This window comes from Papio anubis, chromosome 15, assembly GCF_008728515.1.
Source record: "Papio anubis isolate 15944 chromosome 15, Panubis1.0, whole genome shotgun sequence".
In the NCBI taxonomy this organism is placed as follows: domain Eukaryota; kingdom Metazoa; phylum Chordata; class Mammalia; order Primates; family Cercopithecidae; genus Papio; species Papio anubis.
The window spans coordinates 20,613,314-20,641,305 of NC_044990.1; the positions used below are offsets into that span (position 1 = coordinate 20,613,314).

Sequence of the window (27,992 nt, forward strand, 5' to 3'; positions counted from 1 at the left end):
CCTCTCTCCCTCTCTCCTATGTGTGTGTTGTCTGCCTTCTACAGCAGTAATTCTTTTGCATTTCTTTCTTTTCTGTTCCTCTAAGTAGCAATCTACTTAGAGCTTGATAAAAGTGCTTCATAAATACATAGCCATATTTGTTTTCTAGAATACCATTACTATTGTTGCAGAATAATTTAATCTTTTAAATATATTTGTTTTCTTCTACTTCCTCCCTCCCTTTTAAAATTTTATGCTGTGATTTCCTTTAATCATTGGTCCAAAAGTTCTTGTCCACTTAAAAGCAGTTGCTCTTTTTTTTTTTTTTTTTTTTTTTCAGTGTGTAAATTCAAGGCTCACAAAAGATGTGCAGTGAGAGCAACAAATAACTGTAAATGGACTACCCTGGCCTCCATTGGGAAGGACATTATAGAAGATGAAGATGGCGTAAGCTGCTGCTCTGTCTCTGCTCTCTTCCCAGTAACTCCTCTTTTATGTTCTGCTCTTGTGGAAGCTGAGAAAGATAAGTAGGAATGCTTATTATTAGGATTTAATAGAAGGTTTGGTTGATTCCGAGTTTTTATTTTTAATTCAATCCTTCATAGCTTCCTTTAGTTCTTAGATTTTGAAGGAAATCTGTTGTGAATACGGCTTAGAAGTGGCCGTTGTGCTGGGCTGTTGTTGTCGACCTCTGATGAACTCTGAGATGCCTAGGCTTAGCTGAGATGTTTACTCTTCAGACTTTGGGGTTGCCTCTCAACAGTACACCTCCGCTTTCAAAACCTTGCCTCCATTGCACCATGCATATGGATTTCTGGTAACACTTAGTAATCACTTTATTGTCATCCCTTTTCATGCCTCAGCTAAACCCTGAGGGGCAAGCCTTTACCTTACTTTTATATTGCTTGAACGTTCATAGTAGATGCTCAATAAATGTGGGGTAAATGAGTGAATGCTATGCATGAAATATACTACTGATCCCCTAGAGTGAGAAATGATTCAAAATCTTCCCTGGGGTAAGGTTGGTGTCCACCAGTCTTCACCTGGCTGCCCTTTCTTCCTTCTCCACAGGTGGCGATGCCTCACCAGTGGCTCGAGGGCAACCTGCCTGTAAGTGCCAAGTGTGCTGTCTGCGACAAAACGTGTGGCAGTGTTCTCCGTCTACAGGATTGGAAATGCCTGTGGTGTAAGACAATGGTGAGGGTTTTGGAATCAGTTCATCCTTGTTAATTAGCTTCTTTCCCTAACTTTGCCATCCGCCTGGCTTAGAGGGAAGGCAAAGAATTTATGATAGAGCTGAGCCTGGTCGCATACGCACCCCATGGTGACATTCTTCTTTCCTTACAGTATAGTCCTCCTAGTCTGGTCGTTGTTTCAGATGCCCTGTAAAACTTACTCTTGTTCTTCCATATCCTGTGCCTCAAGATCTCCTGTTCATAGTTCTATTGTTTTTTTCATTTTGCTTTATCAACGAAGTGGTTTGCTATATTCAGGCCTATTTTACTACCTGAAAGCCCTTCTCTGGTGTGTCACCGAATTTTGGTTGACATGCAAAATGTAAATTTGCTACAACGCTATCAGTGCTCTCTGACAGAGGTGAACAACATATGCAGCTGAGCATGAAGCCAACAGCTGATTATTTATGCCAGATACAGTGAGGACAGGGCCTCTGGACTGTGTGAGGACAGTCAGAGTAGGAAAGAGGTCACGCAGACAGTGGCATGGGACTGAAAAGCTGCAGGATGAGGAGGTCGTGGGTGTGAGTGTTCATCTTAGTACTGGGCGATGCTGTTCTATGATGCTAGTGATTGCCTTGCACTGGGGCTGACTTACTTGGTGGTTTTGAGTCTTGTCTTTTAACATTGCTGGCTGAAATTTGGAAGCCAGCCTCAAATTGTAACGTGTGGAAAAACTATTGTTTTTGGTATGTATAGTGTAGATCAGCAAATGTAAGAGATGTGTGATGTATTGCTTTCCTAATCAATGAGATTGTCTGATAGGCCCCAAAGGAAAATAAGTCCTACAACTTTTTAGTTAGGCCTGATAGGTGAATCTGTGTTTCTTCTCTTTGTCCTCATGCTTTTGTTATTCTTCATTGATTGCTTCTTTTACTAGCCTTAGATATGTTATTAATACTTTTTCTCTTACCTCATTTAATCTAGTATATAGACTGTAACAGGTGTCTCTCTTTAGAATCTTAGTGCAAGCCTAGCCCCTGAAACCTTCTTATGCCATTTTTTTATTTTATTTTATTTTATTTTATTTTTATTTATTTATTTTTTTTTTTGAGGCGGAGTCTCGCTCTGTCGCCCAGGCTGGAGTGCAATGGCCGGATCTCAGCTCACTGCAAGCTCTGCCTCCCGGGTTTACGCCATTCTCCTGCCTCAGCCTCCCAAGTAGCTGGGACTACAGGCGCCTGCCACCTCGCCCAGCTAGGTTTTTTTTGTATTTTTTAGTAGAGACGGGGTTTCACCGTGTTAACCAGGATGGTCTCTATCTCCTGACCTCATGATCCGCCCGTCTCGGCCTCCCAAAGTGCTGGGATTACAGGCTTGAGCCACCGCGCCCGGCCGCCATTTTTTTATTTTAAAGGAATTCATTCTTCCCATAAACAAGATTTAAAATCATCATGCCACCTCAGATTTGTTTTTGAGAGGACAACCACTGATAGCGAATTTTCCTGCTATTTTTATTGGCCTGTACATTTATTAAAGTCGATTTCTCTACTTCTAGAGCTTCAACTGTTCACTTCCAATGTATTGGCCAGGTGCAGTGACGCCTGTAATCCCAGCACTTTGGGAGGCCGTGGTGGGCGGATCACAAGGTCAGGAGATCGAGACCATCCTGGCTAACAGAGTGAAACCCTGTCTCTACTAAAAATACAAAAAAGTAGCTGGGCGTGGTGGCACGCGCTTATAATCCCAGCTACTCGGGAGGCTGAGGCAGGAGAATTGCTTGAATCTGGGAGGCAGAGGTTGCAGTGAGCTGAGATTGTGCCACTGCACTCCAGCCTGGGTGACACTCTCAAAAAAAAAAGAAAGAAAACACATCATGTGTGATGAATTATTTTAGAAAGATTTTATGTAAATTTTCTTTACGTGCAATATGTGTATCTTTACTTTAAAAAAAGTCAGTAATTTTTAAACTCTGTTAACTTTAACAGCAGGAGTTAATTAGGTTTATTACTTGCTCATTCTATTCACCCCTAACATTTAAACATTTCTTAACTAGAACAGCAGTGGTATTACAGATGGTAGAAGGTAGGATGTCTTTTCTCTTTTTTCCTGGCAAACTCAAATTTCACCTTGTGACATCATTCCTGCCCCACCCTGTGTAAATTCGACATGCTGGTTTCTGAGCTACCATCACCTTATAGCACCTCCCCTAGTCTTGCACTTCCTATACACAACCATTTGCCTGTTTACATATTATTTTGCCTTTAAAACATGAGTTTCTGGCCTGGCACAGTGGCTCATGCCTGTAATCCCAGCACATTGGGAGGCTGAGGCAGGCTGACTCCTGAGGTCAGGAGTTTGAGACCAGTTTGACCAATGTGGTGGAACTCCGTCTCCACTAAAAATACAAAAAAATTAGTTGGATGCAGTGGTGCATACCTGTAATCCCAGCTACTTGGGATGCTGAGACAGGAGAATTGCCTGAACCTGGGAGTTGGAGGTTGCAGTTAGCCGAGATTGCGCCGTTCCACTCCAGCCTAGAGCCGTTCCACTCCAGCAACAAGAGCGAAGCATCATCTCAAAAAATAAAAAACATGACCACCTGTAATTCCAGCACTTTGGGAGGCCGAGGCGGGTGGATCACCTGAGGTCCGGAGTTCAAGACCAGCCTGGCTAACATGGTGAAACCCCGTTTTTACTAAAAATACAAAAATTAGCTGGAAGTGGTGGCAGGTGCCTGTAATCCCAGCTACTCGGGAGGCTGAGGCAGGAGAATCGCTTGAACTCGGGAGGCGGAGGTCGCAGTGAGCTGAGATCGCACCATTGTACTCCAGCTTGGGCAACAAGAGTGAAATTCCATGTCAAACAAACAAACAAACAAAAACATGAGTTTCTAATAGCAGGATATCTAGTGCCTAAAACATAGTCTGTGTAGTAAAAAAAGAAAACAAAATCAAGAAGCCTGTCGCCCTACAAGCCTAATGAATCAACTTATAATTTTTCCTACTGTCATCCAGGTCTGTGGACATAGTTTTACCTTTTCTGTAAAAATTGTGAAGACATAAATTGATCATGTGCTTTTCTTATTTACCATTATTATAAATACCTTTCTGTTTTGCCCCATGGTTCTCATACATTTTAGAATTACTTTTAAAGCTATCTGTGTGTGCTAATTTTTCTAAAATGCATTTGGATTGTTAATTATTGTAAAGCATAATAGGAAACTGTCTAAAAACAGGTCATCACCAGAATTAGAATTACTATTAAATTTTAGTTATTCTCCCAAAAGTTTGATAAATACAGGTTTAATTATGCCAGTTTTCTAAAAGGACTAATAAAATAAAGTCATATTAAATAAGAACTTGATGAAAAGTGTGTGCTTTTCCTGGTTAAAACATTTAGAAGGCTTTCCAGACAAGTATACAAAGTATCCTAAGTTGCCAGGGTCCTGCTTAATAAGTTATCCTTGCTTTTGTTCTCAATAGAGAACAAAACATATCCTTGCATGACCATGAAACTCATTTCTACTGAAAGCACATTTACTAGGTGCCTGTGATAGGCATCACTTTCCTTTACCTTACAGAGCAGCAGTCCAGCTGAGAAAATAAACATGGGTGTACTTGTAACTTTAATGATAGGGAAATGTGAATAGAAAGTTATAGGATTACTGCAGAAAAAGCAGGCACATTACAGATTTTATCTTTGTTAAATTTTATAAGAATTTTTATTAAAACAAAATAAATGTTCTGTCATCAATTTATTTTATGGGCAATGATATTAACACACTGGTTAGTTTCCCTCCTTCTTCTTCCTTTTCCTCTTCTTTTTCTCTTCTCTGCCTCCCTTCCTCTGCACTTGGTCTCTTCTCTTCCTCTCTTCTTGCCTTCACCAATTATTCATTAACTATATATTCTTCTCTGAGATAATTACAAGAATTGGTTGCATGGACCAAAATCAAATATCCATTTCTAAAATGTTTAGTCATTTCCTTAAGTATAAATATTATACCATTTAAAGTAGCTTATGAATTACTGAATATTTTGTGGTACAGTTGATTCTAGATTATCAGTTCCTTAGATGTGATTTGTAATGGCAAAACATTATTTTTATGATTCTTGAAGGTATATTTGTTTGTTATTAGGTACACACTGCCTGCAAAGATTTATACCATCCAATATGTCCACTTGGTCAATGTAAAGTATCTATCATACCTCCAATTGCGCTAAACAGCACTGATTCCGATGGTATGTAGCAGTAGTGTAAGTATGTATATTTCTGGTATATTTAATATTGATATATATATTTCTTTTCCTAGAATAACTATACCTGTCATTGACTATTGTAGTCAGGTTTTCTAAAATAATTCCATTTCAATTGCTGAAAGTACATTCCATTTTTAAAAGAATATATTTAAGTGAAAGTTGTAGAATACCTATTAACACATTGGCGAAATTACTGTTTATAAGACTTTTAGATTTTATGTTTTAGTAAATAAAATAAGATCATTACTCTGTACTGTAATACATTCTGAAAAGGTTAATTTTTATAAGTGTTTTTTTCCTCTATAATTGAAACTGCCTGTTAGCATGGCTGTTATTAAAATCTGTTTTTCTGTAATTTCATTGTAGGAATTTATATTCCTATAAATGCACTTTTCTGTAAACTTAACTGTAAAGTGCTGAGGAACCCCTCTACGACACTGGTTTTGGGATTACATACTAATTACTTCCTTCTAAGCAAACCATATTACAAAGTAATATGGTAAAACCATGTATAATACTATGCTGTTTTATATAACAGACTTGAGCAACTGTGGATTTTGATATTCGTGGGACTCCTGAGCCAATTCCCCAAGAATACGTAGGGAGGACTGTGCTATTATTAATGTCTTGCATTGATATCGTGCTTTTTGCTTTTCAAACTTTTCATTTAATTTATGCCAATAGATATCTTAGATATAAGTTTATAAACCTGAAGATGTAAGTTTATAAACCGCAAAATATGTGACTTTTTTTAAACCTATGGTATTAACAGCCCTCTCCCCCAACCTAGGCCCTGATTTTGTTTACTATAAATTTTAAAATATTCTCTCAGACTTCAGAAAGGAGCAGTTAAAATACTTTGAAATATTGAATATAAACATAAGAATTACATACAAATATATAGGTTTGTATGTAAATAGTTAACCTATCTCTATTTGGAGAGCTAAATTATAACTTAATGCTCCAGTTTTTATACATTTATTTTCTTTTATCTGAAAGTTTGCTAATAATTTAAAAGAGAAAGCCGTATGTATTGATCTTGTATTGTGTTTTTTTCACAGGTTTCTGTAGAGCAACATTTTCGTTCTGTGTTAGTCCTCTATTGGTTTTTGTCAATTCTAAGAGTGGAGATAATCAGGGAGTAAAGTTCCTTCGTCGCTTTAAACAGTTGCTAAATCCGGCTCAGGTGTTTGATTTAATGAATGGAGGTCCTCATTTAGGGTAACTGCTTATTGATAAATCTTATTTGAATACAATGTAGGACTAGGTGTTAAATGTGTCTGGTGTTTCAGCTCATGAAAATTATAGATTCCTCTAGATCCCTCCCTCGTTTTTAAAGCTCTAATTATAAGTTTTAACACAACCTTTTGGATAGTTAGACAACTGTCTTGTATAAATTCCAAAACTCTATTGAAATTTCTCAATTCCAAAATTTGTTTAGAAAATGTTTTACAATATATTCTACATCAAACAATACTAACAGTTTCTTTAGCTCCAAGAAAGATCAACTTACATAAATATAGAAATATAAAGTAATATTAGAAAGTGATTTGCATGGAAGGCTGATATTGATTTATATGTAATATAAATAATCAATTTTTAAACCAAAGTACAGGGACTCTCATGGCTGTCAAGGGCAGTTCTTCAAGGATCTCAGACTCAGTTCATGTAAATGACAAAGAAATACTTTTGTTGATGATTCCTTTCAGCTTTCTGGATGTCATATAACTTACAATCTGTAAGATAAAATGAACTAAGTAGTATTTTCACTGAGGGAAAATATACCTTTTGGCACTTTCAGTACATTTTTAGGGTATGCATATGATTTTTCTTAAGAGGCGATATTATGTCTTCTGAATCGGGGCCTTCAAACCTCTGTGTGATTTACTTATGGCAACTCAGCTTTTCTCTTGGGTTCCACCGTTACCTCAAAGCATGAACACAGAAGTAGAAATGGGATTTTCAATACCAGTGCCTGAAAAGGCATTTTGTGTTTTGTAATGTGACACTTTCGTCTGTCTTCTCTGTTTCTCTCCTTCCTTCTCTCTTGGTGCCTCTGTTCACTTTTGGCCTCTGAGTTTTCCTTCCCGCTTCCATTGCCTTTATCTTGCTAAGTCTCAGGCCCTTCTGGTCACATGGATGTCGGTCTTGTTCATTTATACCCAGCTTCCTCCTTATCTACGTGTACCGCCCTTCCTTTCCTCTGTACCGCCCTTCCTTTCCTCTGCTGAGGTGCTAGAGTTTCCTCTTCTCACCTTCTTTGTCTCTGCCATGTTAGGGTAGTTTTGTCCCCTTTTCTAACACATCCATTTTATAATCCTTTATAGTTCCATTATCTTATAGTCTTGATTTATTTTTCCCATTTGTCCTCGAAGGCTCCAAGGACCTCTCTTGGTGAAACTTCCTGAGGTTGTCCCTCTAATATTTTATCAGATTTTCCACAATACGTGAAGTAAGTGTACAAGGGTACATTTAGGAGATGGGATGTGTCAAAAGTTGAGATGAGGTAAAACAGAAGGATGGACCTGAGAATAGGAGAAGAAGAGGAGAAAAAGCCAGTTGGGAGTCCTGAGAGCAATACAGTGATTGGTGTCTTTAGGAACTGCCGAAGCGTCACTCATTAGTTTCAGCACCGTAGATTCCTTACCCATGGTTTGTAATTCTTAAGGAAAGAATTTATTCTTGTAATAGAAAGAGAGGAACCACTACTTTCACCATCTTGTATTACTTTATCTTTCCTGGTCTCTGCTTCTTTTTTGTTTTCTCATTTCTCACCCCCACTCCTCCTAATTTTATCTTCATTTCTACTTATCATTCCCTTTCCTCCTTATGATTCAGAAGTTTTCTTGAGTTAAAATTACACTTCAATGAATGTTTATGGTATAATTAACATGTAAGTAGGAGTTCTTATGTTTAATCTGAATATGAATACCGATAGAGAATAGCAAAGAATTGAGGAAAGTGATTTTTATTTCTTTATACTAAAATAAAATCCTTTTTGCTTTCAGTTTAAGATTATTTCAGAAGTTTGACAATTTCCGGATTCTTGTTTGTGGAGGCGATGGAAGTGTAGGTTGGGTTTTGTCAGAAATCGATAAGCTCAACTTGAATAAACAGGTGAGTGCTAATTCTTTTACTTGCTAGTTAACATGAACGCATACTAACATACTTACGAGAGGTGCAGAAACGCAGTAGTCCCTATTTCTCAACTTGTCTGAAAGTCACCCTGTTGTACTCTCTTTCAGTGTCAGCTGGGAGTGTTGCCTTTGGGTACAGGAAATGACCTTGCCCGAGTTCTTGGCTGGGGAGGTTCATATGACGACGACACCCAGCTTCCTCAGATCCTAGAGAAACTGGAACGAGCCAGTACCAAAATGTTGGACAGGTAAAAGTGAATTCTTTTCTACAACTAGATGGAAAATGGCATACTGAAATCATTTTTCGATGATTTATTAATAAATATTCATTAATAAATTGTACTGACTAGAAGCTCCACAAAGGCAGAGCCTTTCTGATCTTGTCCACTGGTTAATACCTCAGATGGAGAACAGGGCCTATCGCAGAGAAGATACTCAATAAAGATGTTTTATAGTAAATGAATGAATTTTAAAACACTAGTCTGAGGAACTCATTATTTTAAATATAGAAGGGTATGTTACTACTATTTACTTTTAATTACAGTTCAAGTCAGAAAACTAAAATAGTTCATTTTGTAGGGGACCTTTTGATGAGTATATTAGGTAGCCTCCTGTCATCGTGTGGTTTCCAAAAAGCTGAAGAGGACATATAAACGTTAGATTTGTTAGAATATCTCCTCTTAAACATATATATTAAGAATGCATTGATCCAATAAGAACTACATATATTAAAATATAAGCAGTCCTTTCCCAGGGACAGGGAAGTGTTAGGAAGATAGCTTCAAATGAAGGGAGTATCATTGTGTTTATGCTGTTCTTGATTACATCTCTTAATTGCTTTCTCTCTGAATGTCCATGTAATAAAAAAGAAACTACAATGTATACCCTGAGTGTTATGGAGGAGGTGTTTAGAATTTGGGTATAAGAAACAACAGGACTCAGTAACCAGTCACTCCTCATCCCCCAATGTCAGGAGAAGACAGATGTCAAAATATGATCAACTTGAGGTAGCATAAATCAAAACAACTTTGATAGAATTAGTCATCTGTGGAACTCTTCCCGAAAATAACACAATTTCATCAGGGAGCCACCAATCTGAAATATAATTACTCTAAGATGGGCTATAACCTCATTAATTGTAACCTTGCCTGTCATAAGGTAATACTGTAATAGTTGATTCTTTTGTTGACAGAATATTTAAAAAGAGAGCTGGGAAGTAGAACATTCGTCTCTGTTTATCCGAAATTACGTGAGAGAGATACTACAGTAGCTTGGGTGCATAAAAGTTTTTAATCTTATGTGCTTCTGGGTTCAGCCTCCAGCCTTTAAAACAATCTGGAGGTTAAAAGAAGAAAAGGAACGAAAAAGAGAAATGGTACCTATGGATATGTCAATTACCTTGATTGTGGTGTATATATATCCAGACATCAAATTGTACACCTTAAATATATACAATTTTTTGTCAACTATACCTAACTCTGGGGAAAAAAGATTGGAAATAAATAAATAAAATCACCATTATTTGTAAATGAGCCTGGAGGTGACTTCCCAGGCAACCGTCCAATTCTGTGATTACCAAACAAAAGGGGTTATTTAAATGCTTTCTTTGTTGCAAATGTAAAGACCACTTCCCCTACTGTTAGGCATTTCATCTACCCTGGGTATGTGCTTTGCCCTTGTGTGCTATAGAAATTCACTTCTCAGTTAGGGGAGGTGGCTCACGCCTGTAATCCCAACACTTTGGAACGCCTACGTGGGAGGATCACTTGAGCCCAGGAGCTGGAGGTTGCAGTGAGCCACAATTGCACCACTGCCCTACAATCTGGGCGACAGAGTGAGACCCTGTCTCAAAAAAGTTTTAAAAAAATAAAAATAAAAAGTCACCTCTCCAGGTGGTTAGCCAAGAAACAGCACCACCATGGTGAAATTCCTTGAATACCTACTGGTACGCAAAATCAAAATAAAACAAAAGAAAATACACACACACACAAATCAAAGTGGATTCAGAAACTTAAGACCTTTATTAGAAACATAGGAATATTTTATTCCTGTGTTTCCTTTATTAATTTACTGTTTGTAAAGAACAAGTGGGTCGGATGCAGTGGCTCACACCCATAATCCCAGGACTTTGGGAGGCCAAGGTGGGAGGATTATCTGAGGTCAGGAGTTCGAGACCAGCCTGGCCAACATGGTGAAACCACATCTCTACTAAAAATACAAAAATTAGCTGGGCATGGTGGTGGGCCCCTGTAATCCCAGCTACTTGGGAGGCTGAGGCAGGAGAATCGCTTGATCCCAGGAGGCGGAGGTTGCAGTGAGCCGAGATCGTGCCAATACACTGAAGCCTGGCCAACAGAGCGAGCCTCTGTCTCAAAAAAAAAAAAAAAAAGTTAAAAAGTAATTGTTTAATATTCTAAATTACATGAGTTTTTCAAATATATTTATTTGATCCTCAAAACAATACTGTGGGTTGGGTCAGAAAAGCATTATTTTACAAAGACAAAAATTTAGTCTTCTGGATACAGTGGGAATAAAAAAAACTAATGTTTTGTCTGCCTAGCACTTTCTAGTTGTTTTAATTCGGGTAGCATCTCATTTAATTATCGCCCTTCTCCTAGAGATAGCTAATATTGCTATCTCCATTTTACTGGTGAAAAGGTTTAGGAGGTTTTTACATCATCTAAGTTAAATAGCTAATAAGTAATAGAACCAGCACAGTAAACCGCAGTCCCTGTTCTGTCTAGTTTCCAGGGTCCTTTCTCAACTCTGCACTCTCTCCCCTTTATGTATGTAGGCCAGATGGTTCCTTTCTTTCTGGCCTCTGCCTCTGCTTAGCTGGTACTCATATGCATCTCTTCCTCACTTTTTTATCTCTTGCTGCCACTTTCTCCTTCTTCTTTAGCTCCAACCATTTCCTATCGAATGGGGAGGTATAGCGTGGAAGGTGCAAGGAACTCAGACATTTGGATGGATTTATTTACCATTTATTTAACTGGCTTTGACCAGTAAAGTATTTCCAGCTATAAGGAACTTGACTTTTATGTTTCTACTCGTGGTTTTCCCTGTTTGGATATTTACAAAGTTTAATTGTTTTGTTTGCTTGCATCATACGTGTTTTCTGCACTAGAATGTAAGCTTCTTTGGGGGAGCCTATTCACCCTTGTGTTTCCTGTGACTTTGAGATGCTCAATGTAGTTTATTATGCTTTGTTTCTGCATCTGCCTCATGGATAAATGAATGACTTTTGGTTTTCAAATATAAATTTCTTTTCTTTTCTTTTTATTTTTTATATTTTTTTATTTTTGAGACAGAGTCTCGCTCTGTAGCCCAGGCTGGAGTGCAGTAGTGCAATCTCTGCTCACTGAAAGCTCTGCCTCCCGGGTTCACGCCTTTCTCCTGCCTCAGCCTCCTGAGGACTAAGGCGCCCGCCACCATACCTGGCTAATTTTCTGTATTTTCAGTAGAGACGGGGTTTCACCATGTTAGCCGGGATGGTCTCTATCTCCTGACCTCGTGATCCGCCCGCCTCAGGCTCCCAAAGTGCTGGGATTATAGGCGTGAGCCACCGTGCCCAGCCTCTTAGTTGTTGTTGTTGTTGTTGTTGAGACAGAGTTTCGCTCTGTCGCCAGGCTGGAGTGCAGTGGCACGCTCGCTGTGACCTCCGCCTCCTGGGTTCAAGCGATTCTCCTGCCTCAGCCTCCCGAGTAGCTGGGACTACAGGTGTGTGCCGCCATGCCCAGCTGATTTTTGTATTTTCAGTAGGGACAGGGTTTCACCATGTTGGCCAGGATGTTCTTGATCTCTTGACCTCGTGATCTGCCTGCCTTGGCCTCCCAAAATAAATTTCTTTTAAAGTATTTTCATGTCAAGAGTTGAATAGTAGCCAAAAGTAACTAGTTTACATATCCCAAAATATAATGTATGTCTATTGGGGGCTTTCTGGGAATTTGAATTTTTATGCAAACATTTATTCTCATAGGCTGAATGATACACTAGGCTCTGTTTAAATATTGATCTTGGAATTTTCCTCTGGGTTCTATCAATAGCTTCAGCTGTGTTATGCTTTCTTAAAATTCATGTGTTATGGTACTGCTTTTATTATGCTTTGTTTCTGTGTTAAAATCTTTATTTCACATCTTCTTTTTTTCTTTTATTTTGAGATGGAGTTTTGCTCTTGACACTCAGGCTGGAGTGCAGTGGCACGATCTTGGCTCAGTGAAACCTCTGCCTCAAGGGTTCAAGTGGTTCTCCTGCCTCAGCCTCCCGAGTAGCTGGAATTACAGGCACCTGCCACCACACACGGCTACTTTTTTGTATTTTTAGTAGAGATGGGGTTTCACCGTGTTGGCCAGGATGGTCTTGAACTCCTGACCTCAGGTGATCTGCCTGCCTTGGACTCCCAAAGTGCTGGGATTACAGGTATGAGCCACCGCACCTGGACTTTTTTCTTTCTTTCTTTTTTTTTTTTTTTTTTTTGAGACAATGTCTGGCTCTGTCACCCAGGCTGGGTGCAGTGGCGTGATCTCAGCTCACTGCAACCTCCACCTCCCAGGCTCAAGTGATCCTACCTCCTCAGCCTCCCAAGTAGCTGGGACTACAGGTGCGCCCGGCACACCATGCCAAACTGACCCTGAATTTTTAAGTAGGGAACCAGAGTTTCACCCGTGTTGCCCAGGCTGGTCTGGAACTCCTGAGCTCCAGCTATTCATTCACTTTAGCCTCCCAAAGTGCTGGGATTACAGGGATGAGCCACCACACCTGGCCTTTGTTTCATATTTTGTTAGTCTACAATAATGTCCTGGCCTAACTGTTGTTCCCACATTTTGAAATTATTATTTTAAATAGAAAATTGGACTTGAGTTGATTGCTTTTCTCTAACACCAAATGATTTTGTGTTTGCTTTGAAATTAATACTTATAGCTAATTGAAATAAATTTACTTCAGTTAAGTATTATTAATATTTCCCCCCTACTCCCATGGTTACATTCATTCTTTCTTAATTTAAGAAGGGGTATTTCGGTAGTTTTCATTTTATGTATGTATAAGCTGATTTGGCAAGTTGAGTAACAGTTGAGTAACAGTTTATAGGTAGTATGTATTTATTTAAGACATTGTTTTACAACTTTGGGGTTATGACTCATTAGTAGTTTATAACCTAATTAGTAAACTGCAATGAGCATTATTTTTAAAATAGAATAGAAAAGAATGGAAAAGTCAGAATGCATTGTACCTGTGAAGAAGTGGGGGCGTTGTAACAAGTGTGGATTTCTTATTGTGGGCTATGGGTCTTAAAACATTTAGAAGCCACTAATTGGAGAAATGGTAAGATGTGGACATCATAAATTATGAATTCAACATTTTATCAGATTACTGAAATGTGATCTCTTTTCCCATTTTTGGTTGTTTTAAGATAAAATAAACCATAGTTCATGAATGTGTGTGTGTGTGTGTGTGTGTGTGTGTGTATGAGATGGTAACAGTTAGTTTATCCAATTTTAAGGAAATCTTAGACCAGAGTTTTTCTCCCTTTAGGTGGAGTATAATGACATATGAACTCAAATTGCCACCAAAAGCTTCCCTACTTCCAGGACCTCCAGAAGCATCTGAAGAATTTTATGTAAGACTTAACCCTTTACCTATCATTTGAAATGGGGGTGGGTATCTTGGACAACAAAATGTGAAAATGTACTCCTAATATATGGTAGCATGTTAACTTAATTTTATTTTGGGGGTATGGTCTCATTGACTACCTCTCGTCCTCTCCCCCAGAAAGAAGAATCCTGAATCTAGGTTAGAGTCCTTCCATGACCACCCACACTGGGAGTGCCCAGTCACTCCCATTCCTGGGCCTCTTCTTGTGTAAAGTGAGGCTACAAACTCTTGGGAGTTAAATGATATAACAGATGTGTAAAGCAGTATCTCTTCTCCTGTCCAGATAATCCTCCCTGCATGTTCTACCTGCCCGTTTCCTTTGTGTCGGGAGAGCTCCAGGAAGGCCAGCTGATGTTTCCTGTTAGTGTTTATTCATCTTCTACTTTGGCCATTAGATTGTTTGGTTATCAGATGTTAGCTTCTTTAAACAGTCTCCAGACACACCAATACTCATGGCCAGAATATTATACAGTTTCTCTCTTACTGCTTGCTTTGCGTACTCTTTTCTTTTTCTTTTCTTTTTGAGACAGGGTCTTGCTCTGTGGCCCAGGCTGTCTGGAATGCAATGATCCAAACACAGCTCACTGCAGCCTTGAATTCCTGGTCTCAAGAGATCCTCCTGCCTTAGCCTCCCAAAGTGCTGGGATTACAGGCATGAGACACTGTGGCCGGCCCCTACTCTTTTGAAGGGACAGCAAGACAGGTCTCTGGGTTAAGCCTGTTGATACAGTTAAAGGAAGAAAGACCACTTAATTCCATCTCTACTACAGACCATAAATGACTAATGTTTTTAAAGATTCAATGTTCTGATTAAACCTCAAAGCAATGTAGATTTAAAACAGAACCTGACCTTCAGAGGATTATTCTCTGACACATTAAGACCATTTGATCTATGCTAGCTTATTTTTCCCTCCAGGAAAATTCATCTGTTTATTTCACAGTTGAAATCTTTGTTTTGTCATTAAGAAAATTATGATCTTGTCAAAACTAAGGCAAGGAATGATAACTACAAACATGGGGCTGTTTCTTAGAGAAGCTAATTGTATTTTTAAAACATTTTCTGACATAAAAACTGCTGATAGCCAAACTGCTTCTAAAAAAATTCGGGAAATACCAAATTATATGAAAAAGAAAATAAAATCACCTGTAGTCCTACCACCCAGAGATATCACTATTAAAGATTAATATATTTACCACTTGATTTTCAGCAGCATTTTTAGTTATGTGATTCCATAAACATAACGCATTTTTATAGAAACCAGTCCTTTAACATAACAGTATTTTTGTAAATGTTATTAATTTTCTTTCCAAAAAAGATGAAAAGGAGAATTTTTTTCTTCCATTTACTTCAGAAATGTCTGTTTTCTAGCATATAAAATAACAGTAAATAATTTACTTTTATCATTTACATATAATCACTAAATATGAGGTACAATTCTAAAGATATGAAGGAAATCTCTTTTTTTGTACAAAAGGGTTTTAAATGAAACTTTGCTTTTTAAAAATAAACTTATTTTTGTAACAAAGGGATAGCATACTTTAAGATAACAGATTAAATGAGTGTTCTGAATGGCCCTGGCTAGACCCTGAACTAGGCTGGCACCAGGAATGCATTTTACTGTGTGTGACTTTTTTACCTTGAAAACTGAGATAAAAGTAGACTAAATCTTTCTTCTTAGCTTTTCTATATGTCACTAGCTGTGGGTCTTAGGCACATTACTCAACAAGCCTCGGGTTCTTTGGCTATAAAACAGGACAAAGGGGTAAATGTATACAGAGTGCTTAATTACAGTGCCTGCTACACATACAAAATGTTAACTCTTATTACTTACCTTTCTGACGCTGCTAAGTGACTGCATAATAGGTTAATAAGTTACATGTATAATTTTATCTTTGGACATAGAGGCTATTTTATTTTCCTCTGAGAGAAGTTGTATTTTTTGATCTTCAAATATTTTTAATGGACAAAAAGTTGGATTTTTTTAACATAAGTTTCAAATGGCATTAATCAAATGTTACTAATTAATCCATTAAACAACTGGCATTAATAAATGTGTTAATAGCATTAATGATCCTGTAAAATATTTTCTACCCTGCAGGGAAGAAAAATAAAACCAACCTCTGGAGAACATTTTATTTTTTCAAATTTTAAAGTTTATTTTTAGATGATATATTTTCATTTTTCTGATCCTAGCTGTAAAGATACAATTTTCAGTGTTTAAACTAGGAGATCAATGAAGTGGATCTGTGGGTCAATACAACATCATGTGTAACTTAGGAGCTCCTGGCCTGCCTTCCTTTCTTTAATGTAAAATTGCTTTCCTGTAGTGGTCTGCCTTTGAAGGAGGGAAGGTAGAAATTTAAAAGAGTAACATACATTTGAAAGAGTAACATACCCACTGGTGGAATGAAGGTAAATTAGGAATGTGGTTCTTTTGGGAAGAGGCTAGTCAGGAAGGCTTTGTGGGGAAGGCTTATTCAGACTTAATTGAAGATTCTGAACTGAGGCTGATTGGTGCAAGTAATGAAAAGATACCTGAGTCAGGCAGAAGAGCATAGGTGGCCAGCTTGCCTAGAGCAGATCATTTATACTAGAAAATGTTGAGCTGTTGTGAAATGGAATATTATTTGAGGCATACATTTGATGTAAGGCTCTGAATATGAGGCTGTTTAAATATTGTATACATTTTTACATATTAGGAAAATGTATGTGTTCTTTCAACAGAATGTTAAAGTTTGAGTCAAATAGAGAAGTGATTATGGATGCTTTTGGCATTTTGACTATTGTTTAAAAGAAATATTTATTTACATGATTATATGAAAGTGCATTCAGCATTTTAAAAAACTTTTTTTATTGAATCATACATACAGAAAGGTGCACAGGTCATAAATGTATAGCTTGGTAAATTTTTACAAACTAAACAAATCTTTGCCAGGCCACCCGACAGTGTTCAAGTTCCCCCTAAGCCCCCTCATGCTCCCTTTCAGTCAAGACCCCCGCCTCCTACCCCAATAATCACTATGCTAACTTCTAATAGCATAGATTGGTGTCTGTTTTGTACTTTATAAAATATAATCATTTTGTGTGCTTTCATTTGTTTCTGGATTCTTTCACTCCATTCTGCTATTAGATGAATGCTGCTGTGAACATCCTAGTACATGTCTTTTGGTGAACATACTTCTGCATTTCTTTTGGGTGTAGATGTAGAAGTTGAATTTCTGAGTCCTGTGATATCATTGCATATGTTCAGCTTTAAGAGACCCTGCCAAATCATTTGTGAGAGTGTATCAGTTTGCATTCCCATCAGCAGCATATGAGAATTCTGTAGCTCCATAGCCTTGCTAGCACTTGCCATTTTCTAGTTGTTTTCATTTTAGCCATTTTGGAGCTGTATGGTGATACTGTGTTGTGGTTTTAGTTTCCATTTGCCTGATAGCTGAGATTGGATATCTTTTCATCAGTTTATGGGCCATTTGGATATTTTGATATTTAAATGTCTAGTCTTTTTTTTTTTTTTTTTTTTTTTTTGAGACGGAGTCTCGCGCTGTGTCACCCAGGCTGGAGTGCAGTGGCGCGATCTCGGCTCACCGCAAGCTCCGCCTCCCAGGTTCACGCCATTCTCCTGCCTCAGCCTCCGAGTAGCTGGGACTACAGGCGCCCGCCACCACGCCCGGCTAGTTTTTTGTATTTTTAGTAGAGACGGGGTTTCACCATGTTAGCCAGGATGGTCTCGATCTCCTGACCTCGTGATCCACCCGCCTCAGCCTCCCAAAGTGCTGGGATTACAGGCTTGAGCCACCGCGCCCGGCTAAATGTCTAGTCTTTTGCCCAATTTTTACTAGATTTTTTTGACTTTTATTGTACTACTTTGTAGGAATTATTTTTATATTGAGATATTTTTACATTAAAAAATTTTGTAAAGGGGTTTTTATGGATTTCTGTAAGAATATAAATTAAAGAATTCTAGAAACTGAAAGCCTTTTGCCAAAAGGAAATATTTATCTATTTTGCATAATGACTCTTTCATATATTTCATTATAGCCATTGCCCTGCCTAACACATGTCATGAAGGGCTCCATTTCTGGAGCAGCAATAAGTGAGTTGTGTAAATGCCAGCAACAATAATACAGTGTAGAGTTTTCTTTTTTCCTTTTTTCAGATGACGATTTATGAAGACTCAGTTGCAACGCATCTTACGAAAATCCTCAATTCTGATGAACATGCAGTGGTCATATCATCTGCCAAGTGAGTTGTGGGTTTTAAGTCTTTAAATATGGTGAAAATGAAATGATAGCTGGCTCCTACCATTTAGGCCATTTCTTTGTGAGTTTTCTTCTCAAAAAATATCTTGGAAGTAGCTTATAAAATTAGATATACTAAATTTGGATTGATTTTTAAAAATCATGTTAGCATCTTATTTGCAGTGGCGTATACTTAGAGGGTATTTTGTTATGTTTAATGTGAAATATTTTTATCAAAAAGGTGTAAGAAGCATTTAGAGTTTAATTAACCTAAATATTTAAGGACATGTTTATGATTACTTATAATATGGAAAACACATTTCATTATAATTCATTATTTCCATAAACATTACTATTTAGGAACTGTTTACATCACATTAGAAAAAGGAAAATGATGAGATTTTTCAAAATGATGTTTCTCAGCATGTCTAAATTGAATGGTTAGATTTTAATTCAAAGTTATCAGATTTTAGTGAAGTTGATTTTGTGCATGGAGCCAAAGCTACTTGATGTTATTATCCCAAATGTTGCCTGGCTGAAATTTAGAATTTAGTTTTGAAGCATCCTATGCTGATGTCAAGAGACTGGAAAGTCGACTAGAAGAAGGGGTGACACCAGCTGAAATTTTCAAGCAAAAGAATGCACTCAAATTCTGGCTTAGCAAGCACGGGTTACTATTACACAATAAGAGAGGAGAAAAGGCGAAGAAGGAAAGAAAAGGAATGGGAAATGGTGGTGGTAAAGAAAAAATACACACATTTTGGCATATTATGTACTTAATTCGCAGTGAAGTTGAGGAAAGACAAGGTGAATCATTATAAACAAATCTGCTCGTGAAACAAGTACAAATGTAGTAACAATTGCTTTTGACAACATATCCCCCAGAAATAGGAAACAACACTTCACAACAGGAAAAGAGTTGAATGGCTTACGGCAAAGGAAGCACACTAGTTGGCCCAGGAGAGGTAGGCTGCAGACTCTATTTGGTGGGCAGTGCTGCAGTTGTCTGTTTTGTGCAAGTATTGGACTAAAGCGTCTTCTGCCATTTTTACTTAATTGAAAACAATTTCTTTACAATCATGTCACTAAAATAAAATACAGAAATAATTGGAAACTGCGTCAAATAGAAGACTATAACTGTCATCTGTAACTTTATGGCTTAGTATTTCTTGTAAAGGAGAAAATTTAATTCTAACTTATTAATGTCAACAAAACAGAGTTTTAATATTTTAATATTGGAATTCTGTGTAAGATTGTATTTGAACCAGGTACAGTGGCTCATGCCTGTAATTCCAACACTTTGGGAGGCCAAGGTGGGCAGATTACTTGACGCCCAGGAGTTCAAGACCAGCCTGGGCAATATGACAAAACCTCGTCTTTACTAAAAATATATATACTAAAATTAGCCAGGCGTGGTGGTGCCTACCTGTAGTCCCAGCTGCTCAGGAGGCTGAGGTAGGAGGATCACTTGAGCCTGGGAGGTGGAGCTTGTACTAGAACTAAGATGGCGCCTCTGCACTCCAGCCTGGGTGACAGAGTGAGACCTTGTCTCAAAAAAAAAAAAAAAAGAAAAGAAAAGATTTTATTAGAGAAAAGGTTTCCACTGCCAAAAACGTTGTACTACAAAGGTGTTAAGATTAAGAATGATAGGGAGAGAAAGGGGTGGCTACTACAATTACCCTGTTTGCATCTGTGAAAATTTCTTAACAAGAATTCCTCTTAATTAAAAATATGTAAAGTATATGAAAGGTAGTGATCAAACACATGAAAGTAAATATAAAGGTTTTGCTGACATCCCAACTGTAAAAAGTGGCCAGTTAAAATATTTACTTAACTATATTAAACAAAAAATAATTCTCTTATGACTTGCTATACCTTAAAAAAGCTTCCATTACAGCTTTCCACCTTTTCTAGCAGTGTCCTCTGAAATGTCATATCAAAACACATTTGATTCACAGGGCAAGGGCCAGGCAATCACTTACATGTATGAACTGGGCCTGGGATGAGAAAGACAACAGGGAGTGCTAAGGCCTGGGACAAACTGGAGATTTGTCCATTTCACCATCAAGCAATACAATTCATTGAAAACCCCAGCAGCACTGCCCACCAAACAGAGTGTGTAGCCCACCTCTCCTGGGCCAGCCATTGTGCTTCCATTCAGCTCTTTTTCTAGTGTTCAGTCCTGTTTCCTATTTGTGGGGGATATGGAAAGAAGGCCTCTTATTTCTCCCTCATGGAACTGTTAGGATAATTAAGCTGAGTAATATAATAAGTATAGCGCTTATAAATGACAGGGCTATATTAAATTATGGTATCATCACCTACATTTTACCCAGTTACATTTCAGATGTTTTCTTTGACCTTGGCCTGACTCTTTGTCTAAGGCTCTTAGCCCTAGCTTTGGGTTTCTCCCTAACCAGCTTGCCTGCCCTTAAGCAGATTCCATTCCAATCCGGGTCCCCTCTTGTCACTCACTCGTCTGTGCTTCCAGGCCTTTACAACCCCAGATACAATTCTAGGGAATTTGCCATAAAGAGGCTGAAGAGAAAAAAGGTGAGACAATATGTAATTATTTGGTACTAGTAATACAATATATGTTAAATTTTATTTATTATTATTGTTTTTGGAAGAAAATCACTTTATTCCAGTTATCTCACAAACAATAAAATCACAACAGCTGGTTTAAGAAGGCCACACAAACATTTACCCAGCCCCAAATTTTATGCCATCTTAATGAAATTCTGCACAGTAAGAATATCCTCTTCCACTGCAATTCTGAAGCAAGGAAGCTGTGAATGACAGAGGAGAGGCTTAACTGCTGGTTTCACACTTCATACCTTCACCATAACTGCTTCACCTTAACTGCTGGTTTCACACTTTATACCTACATTTTTATGCTAAATTAACTTGGTCATGAAAGCCGATTTTCTGTGTCTTCAGTTGAACTTCTTGATTAGGCCAGTACATGTGCACGTCTGCACTGTTTCAGCACCTCATTGGAACCCTCACCAAGCTTGATGTCACCCTAGTTCTGGGCACGCTCCAGAAACTGTTCTGTCTTACACAAGCAAGGCTGCTGCTGCTGTGCAGCTAGTCTCCCAGAGGCTCCTGGTAAGTGATGTCAGGCCTCGTGAGCCCAGCATTACCTCCTCTGTCGAAGGCCCCCATTCCCATGATAGTTGACTCAGTGTGTGCCCCACAGCAGGGCCCACAGCCACACCAGCTGCAGTGGTTGCCATCTGGACCATCAGACCTGGCTGCCAGGGTGCAGCAGTAGGAGACTCAACTGCAGAGGGTGGGGCCACTGCTGGCAGCTGAGCTGCTGGTGCTGGCCTGGGTGCAGGTCTCATTGGAGGTGCCTGGCTGGCCAGAGGGGCCATGCTGGAGGTGCAGCTTTGACTTCCATGCGCCATTGCAAATGGGCAGTGGCTCAGCATCTCTAAATTTCATTTCTATGGACATTTTCAAAGAAAACTGGTATAATTACTTCCCACCATACCCATCATTCAGTTTCAGTATTTATCAACATTTTGCCATCTGCTTCCTACTTTATTTTGCTACAGTATTTCTAAGAACATCCTGAAAATTATTCTACTACAGTTTTGGCATATAGTCATCCCTCTGTATCCATGGGGGTTTGGCTCCAGGACCCCCTTGGATACCAGTATTCACAGGTACTCAAGTCCCTCATAGAAAATGCCATAGTATTTGCATGTAACCTACACACATCCTTCCACATACTTTAAATCATCTCTAGGTTACTTATAATAACGAATGTATTTGCCATGTAAATAGTTGTTATACTGTATTGTTTAGGGAATGATGACAAAAAAATGTCGGCACATATTCAGTGTAGACACAACCATCTGTTTTCTTTTTCAAATGTTTTCAATCCATGGTTGGTTGAATCCATAGATAATGGAACCCATGAATATAGAGGGCTGACTGTATGTGTGTGTGTGAATGCATATAATCTTTTAAAAAATATAAAAATTAATCATAATTCTCTAATACCATCAATATTACTTAAGCCATATCCCATTTCCCCTAGTTTTCTCAGAGGTTTTTTTTGTGAACCTTGTCTGAATTTTGACAAGGTCTTTAAAACACACACACACACACACACACACACTTTATTTGTTCAAAATTCAGACAAAGTTCACATACTACATTTGAGTGATATCTCTTTAAGACTTTAAAAATCTTGACCAGGCATGGTGGTCCATGTCTATAATCTCAACACTTTGGGAGGCCAAGTTGGGGGGATTACTTGAGCCCAGGAGTTCAAGACCAACCTGGGCAACATAGTGAAATCCCCTCTCTACAAAAAAATTTTAAAATTAGCTGGGTGTGGTGGTATGTGCCTGTAGTCCTAGCTACTCAGGAGACTGAGGTGAGAGGATCGCTTGAGCATGAGAGTTCGAGGCTGCAGTGAGCTGTGATCGCGCCATTGCTCTCTAGCCTGGATGACAGAGTGAGACCCAGTCTTCAAAAAAAAAAAAAAATCTTAAAAAAATCTATAATGGTTCCCCTTTAAAAAACAATTCTTACTGATGCATGACATGTACAGTAAGCACCTAAATCACAAGAGCACAACTCAATGATTAAAAAAATACTACGTGTACACACAGTCTCTCTCTCTCTCTCACACACACACAGACACACACTTGTAATTACCACCTAGATAAAGAATTCCCTTATTTTGTGAATGTCATTTATTTATTCAGTGATACAACATTAAGGCAAAATGTTTTAACTCTCTTGTGTATGTTTGTATTTATTTCATACAATAATAATTCCTGGTAGCCTTAACTGTTTTCAGTTATTTTTAAAATGTTGAAATGCTAGTGGAAAAGTTGTATTCCACTAACATAGCTAACATATGGGTTAACCTAAAACAACATTTCTTTGACCTTAGCACTTCATCAATTTGATATGGTAATAGGAGTTATCTTCTGAGAATCACAGCTCTAATTAGCAATCATAGATACCATTTATTAATACAAATGAAAACCAGTTATTAAATCAGTTGTCTTTAGCTGCAATATATGTCTCTCCTTTTATTTAGTCAATAGTTTTAAAACTTTTTTAGCTTTAACAGTTGGAGTTAATTAGGATTTTTACTTATGCACTCTACTCACCCCCCAAGTTTTAAAATAAATGCAATTTGTTCTGTATACAAAAGTTTCAGAAAATGGGATAACTAACTAGCAGGAATATTGACGCCATTGTCATAGAACCATAGAATTCAGATTTGGAACCTGCTTTAGGGATAATTTAGGCCAACCTGCCTCATTTAATTGGTGAAGGGAGGTAGTTGTTAAAAATATTTCCTCAGACCACAATCTAGCTAGAGACAAAGATAGCTAGAGATTTTTATGTGTTATGCGCTGATACTTCTAAATCGTCTTCAGTTTCAAATTGAAACTTTTTATTAGATGAAAAATGAATTTTTCAGATTCCCAAACGATGACCCTGCCTGCCAATCTATGATTCTGTCTGGGTACCATTGCCATATTTATCTTAGTGTAGTATGTGCATATTTTATTGTCATTTGCCCATACTTTCAGAACTTAAGTGGAAAGCTGGTAAATGAGGGTACTAATACTAGTGATGAGAAGTATGGGTCTAACATATGTAATATAGTGGAGATGATGGTGGAAATCATCAGGTATGTGAAATGTGGACTGTTGTTAGCCTCAACTGAGTATTTGGTTCACACAGTTGACTATGTTCAATTTTGAAGGAAGAGAACAAAATTAAAGAAATAAAATGTTGGAAATACCAAAAGTTCTGTCTAGGCCTTACGCAGTGGCTCACCTCTGTAATCTCATTGCTTTGGGAGTCCAAGGCAGGAGGACTGCTTGAGGCCAGGAGTTAGAGACCAGCCAGGGCGACACAGAGAGACTACATCTCTACAGACATTTCTTTTTTAATTAGCTCAGCGTGGTGACATGTACCTGTGGTCCTAGCTACTCAGGAGGCTAAGCTGGGAGGATCACTTGAGTCCAGGAGTTCAGGGCTACAGTCACCTATGATCACACCATTGCACTCCAGCCTAGGCAACTGAGCAAGATCCCTGTCTCTAAACATTTTATTATTTTTTAGAGTTCTAACATTGATTAAAGATATAATTGGGAATTTAGAATTTTTTAATCCCTATGGGAAAATCTGTGTTCTACTTTCATTTATTTGACTTTTGCACATCTTTTCTGGAAGTCTTATGCATAAAGTAGAAAACTGTGTGTATAGTTGGAGAATATCTTTTGTCTTCCTATGGTAAATACATCTTAAGATTGTCTTTTCTCCAATTTGCAAGTTTCTGGTTGGTAGGACTTTGCAATCATACTATTTTAAAGAATATATTTTATTTCTGTTTTAATAACTCTACATTCACTATTTAGGTATAATAAAAGGTTACTTCATTCCCCCAGAATATAAATATCTATATTCCTTCTAGCGTATGGAACTTAATGAGCCATAAGATAGAGCATGTCTTCTGATTCTTTCCACACTTGTGTGACGAGCACTCTCCTAACTTTCACTTGCCCCTTCCTCAGCTCCTTTGGCCACCACTGTCACAGGATCATAGTGTCTCTGTCAGTCTCTGTTGGCTCAGTGACGTGGCACACTGAGGAGGGGCACTCCTGCTGCCCTTTTCATTTCTAGGCTGATGGGCTGAAGGGCTCTGTCTCTAGGAGTGAGTAAAATACCAACAAAAGTATTATGATAATGATATGACATATGCAGTTTCACAAACCAAGAGAAAATTATGTCAAGACGATGTTATAATAATGGCAAGAAAAACCTCTATTTTGGAGTTACAGAAAGAGGCGTCAATGCTTCTCTTCCTTAAAGTAGCGCATCTTACAGATGCTTTCAGTAAAATGCATAGAAGAGATTTTGTGATAGTGTTATATTTCAAGAAATCCCATGAAGTATTGTTCTTGATCAAAGAAGAGAAAACTTGACACGAAGTACTTGAATGCATGTCTAGTAAATGATAAGCTAGATTCTCTGTAGAAATTTGAGTTTAAAAAGCCAACGAGGAAGTTTCAGGATTAGAAAATATTACCTTTTGTTCAAATAAAATCTAGAAATGTTTGCTAAAAAAAACAACAAAAATTATTAGAAGTAATACAATTTCCAAGATGATAAATCTGAAGGTTGGTGGTGTGTGTGTCTGTTGGGGGAGGGGTGGTGGTGGTGTGTGTGTGTCCTGTATCTATTGAATTGCTCAAGTTCATAATACTGAAGTATATGGAAATTTACCATTTTGCCACTCAACTACCAGGGAAAGTTGTGAGTGTAATAGAAAAGATAACTGCTGGAACCTTTTTTTAATTTAAATTTCTCAATTTATATCAATGATAGAGAGCAATACTATGATTTAAAAAATAACCTGATTCTATCAGCATAAGCCTTTGCTTTAAAAAAGCTGGTCATATACCATTCTGTTGATTGTTGTTTTTAATCCAACACCAGATCCAGATCCAGATCCAGATCCAAAGCCTTTCAAAGGCAGATTTTGTTAGTGTTTCAAGTGATTTTGCCTTTTAGCTTATTTCTATTGCAAAGAAGCCAAATGTAATTAAAATAAACAAACAAGTAAACCATATACTGCTGACACTAACAAGACCTAAATTAGTCTTGTAGTTATCGCATTGGTTATCTCAAGGAAGAAATAAATAGATTTACAGAGAATATAACTCAAGTGGCAGACTTGTTTTCAGCATAATGCACAATCTCTTTCTCTTCAGTAATAATATATTGTAACTGTAACAATCAAAGTATCCATATGATGAGTAGTGCAGTGACAAGTGATAATCTTATCTTTGTTCGACACTGCAATTTCTGTTATGAAAATATATAAGCTTTAGAATTCCAGTGGAGAAAGCAAGATAATGCTTTTATCATTTTTAAATGGGATCTACAAATACTTAATTTAAATATTTGAGGATAGCTTGTTATAACATTAATTACTATAATTTAAGTAATATACAGCAAGGCTTATTCACATATGCATTTATCACTTAGAATGTCTTGAACTTATGTGAGACAAACTGCACAGCAGATAGAAGCGTAGATTTATGTACAGATGACCCAGATATTTGACAGTTTGCTTAATTGTGTTTCTTTTTAAATATATTCATAAATCAAAGCAAATCAATTCATGAAGCTTCCTAAATTGTACAACTTCTTTTCCTCAAAGGACACTATGTGAAACTGTAAAGGACTTCGTTGCCAAAGTAGAGAAGACGTATGACAAAACCTTGGAAAATGCCGTTGTAGCTGATGCCGTAGCCAGTAAAGTAAGAGGGGACCCTTCAGGGCATGAGAGTGGTTTACACACAATGCTCACATTCAACTGTGTTTCAGAGCTAAATTGATTAAGTGGTTTTCCTGCCAAAACATCTTAAATTGAAAGAAAAATTACTTTGGATCAGATCTGAGGATTTAAAAAAAATATTCTATTTTATTGTTACACTTTAATATGTAGGAAAACTGCATTGCTGAAAACCTAACTCACATCCCTGTCCCAGTGATTTTTGGAGACAGAGTCTTGCTCTGTCACCCAGGTTGGAGTGCAGTGACACTATCTCTACCCACTGCAACCTTCACCTCCCAGGTTCAAGCGATTCTCCTGTCTCAGCCTCCCAAGTAGCTGGATTACAGGGGCTTGCCACCACACTCAAATAATTTTTGTATTTCTAGTAGAGACAGGGTTTCACCATGTTGGGCAGGCTGGTCTCGAACTCCTGACCTCAGGTGATCCATCTGCCTCAGCCTCCCAAAATGCTGGGATTACAAGTGTGAGCCAGCACACCTGGCCATGATTGACTGAAGGGCAGATGCATAGCAATCAGACCACAGGGGACCCCATGCAGCTGGATTCCAGTGGGGAAAGCAAGGCTTTCCGTTTCCAAGCAGATTTGGGCCCAGTTCAGCTCTGTTCCAGCATGGTTCTTTGGATTTCCTAGACATTACAATTCTTGGTCTCTTTCAGAGTGCTGCTTCTTGCATTGCCTTTTTCTTTAGAGATTTCTTTCCCCCTTTTTTTTTTTTTTTTTTTTTTTTTTTTGAGGCCGGGTCACCATCTGTCGCCAGGCTGGAGTGCAGTGGCCAGATCTGCCTCTGCAGCTCATGCCTTGCCTCCCTGGGATTCACAGCCATTCTCCTGCCTCAGCCTCCAATGGCACGGACTGCAGAGCACCTGCCACCTCGCCTGGCTAGTTTTTGTATTTTTAGTGGAGCAGGGTTTCACCGTGTTAGCCAGGATGAGTCTCGATCTCCTGGCCTCGTGATCCGACCGTCTCGGCCTCCCAAAGTGCTGGGATTACAGGCTTGAGCCACCGCGCCCGGCCTTCTTTCCCCTTTTATAAACTAAAATAAGAACAGTTTACTGAACCTTAAAAACTACTACCTTTGCTTTCCTAAGTTCACAACAGGGACCTTCTTACAAAAGGCTTGAGTATCTCGGACTTGCAAACGAATCAGCTTCCCCAAATCCGTGCTGGAGATGGCAGTTAAATTGAGTGGAAGGA

At 38.2% G+C, this 27,992-nt stretch overlaps 1 protein-coding gene across 12 annotated transcripts in view; it reads left to right on the top strand.

The window, feature by feature from the left end:
• Positions 1 to 27,992, top strand: part of DGKH (diacylglycerol kinase eta) — a 216,246-nt gene that overhangs the window by 133,100 nt on the left and 55,154 nt on the right. For 11 of the 12 annotated variants that reach the window (XM_021929569.2, XM_031655798.1, XM_031655806.1 and 8 more), the window contains 9 exons: positions 320 to 426; positions 1,051 to 1,176; positions 5,296 to 5,398; positions 6,478 to 6,637; positions 8,425 to 8,533; positions 8,662 to 8,801; positions 14,086 to 14,170; positions 18,366 to 18,451; positions 26,660 to 26,759. In XM_021929569.2, the coding sequence (XP_021785261.2) occupies positions 320 to 426; positions 1,051 to 1,176; positions 5,296 to 5,398; positions 6,478 to 6,637; positions 8,425 to 8,533; positions 8,662 to 8,801; positions 14,086 to 14,170; positions 18,366 to 18,451; positions 26,660 to 26,759 (1,016 nt within the window). The remainder of the gene's footprint in view (positions 1 to 319; positions 427 to 1,050; positions 1,177 to 5,295; positions 5,399 to 6,477; positions 6,638 to 8,424; positions 8,534 to 8,661; positions 8,802 to 14,085; positions 14,171 to 18,365; positions 18,452 to 26,659; positions 26,760 to 27,992) is intronic. The other variant, XM_009191844.2, reaches the window with a different exon arrangement.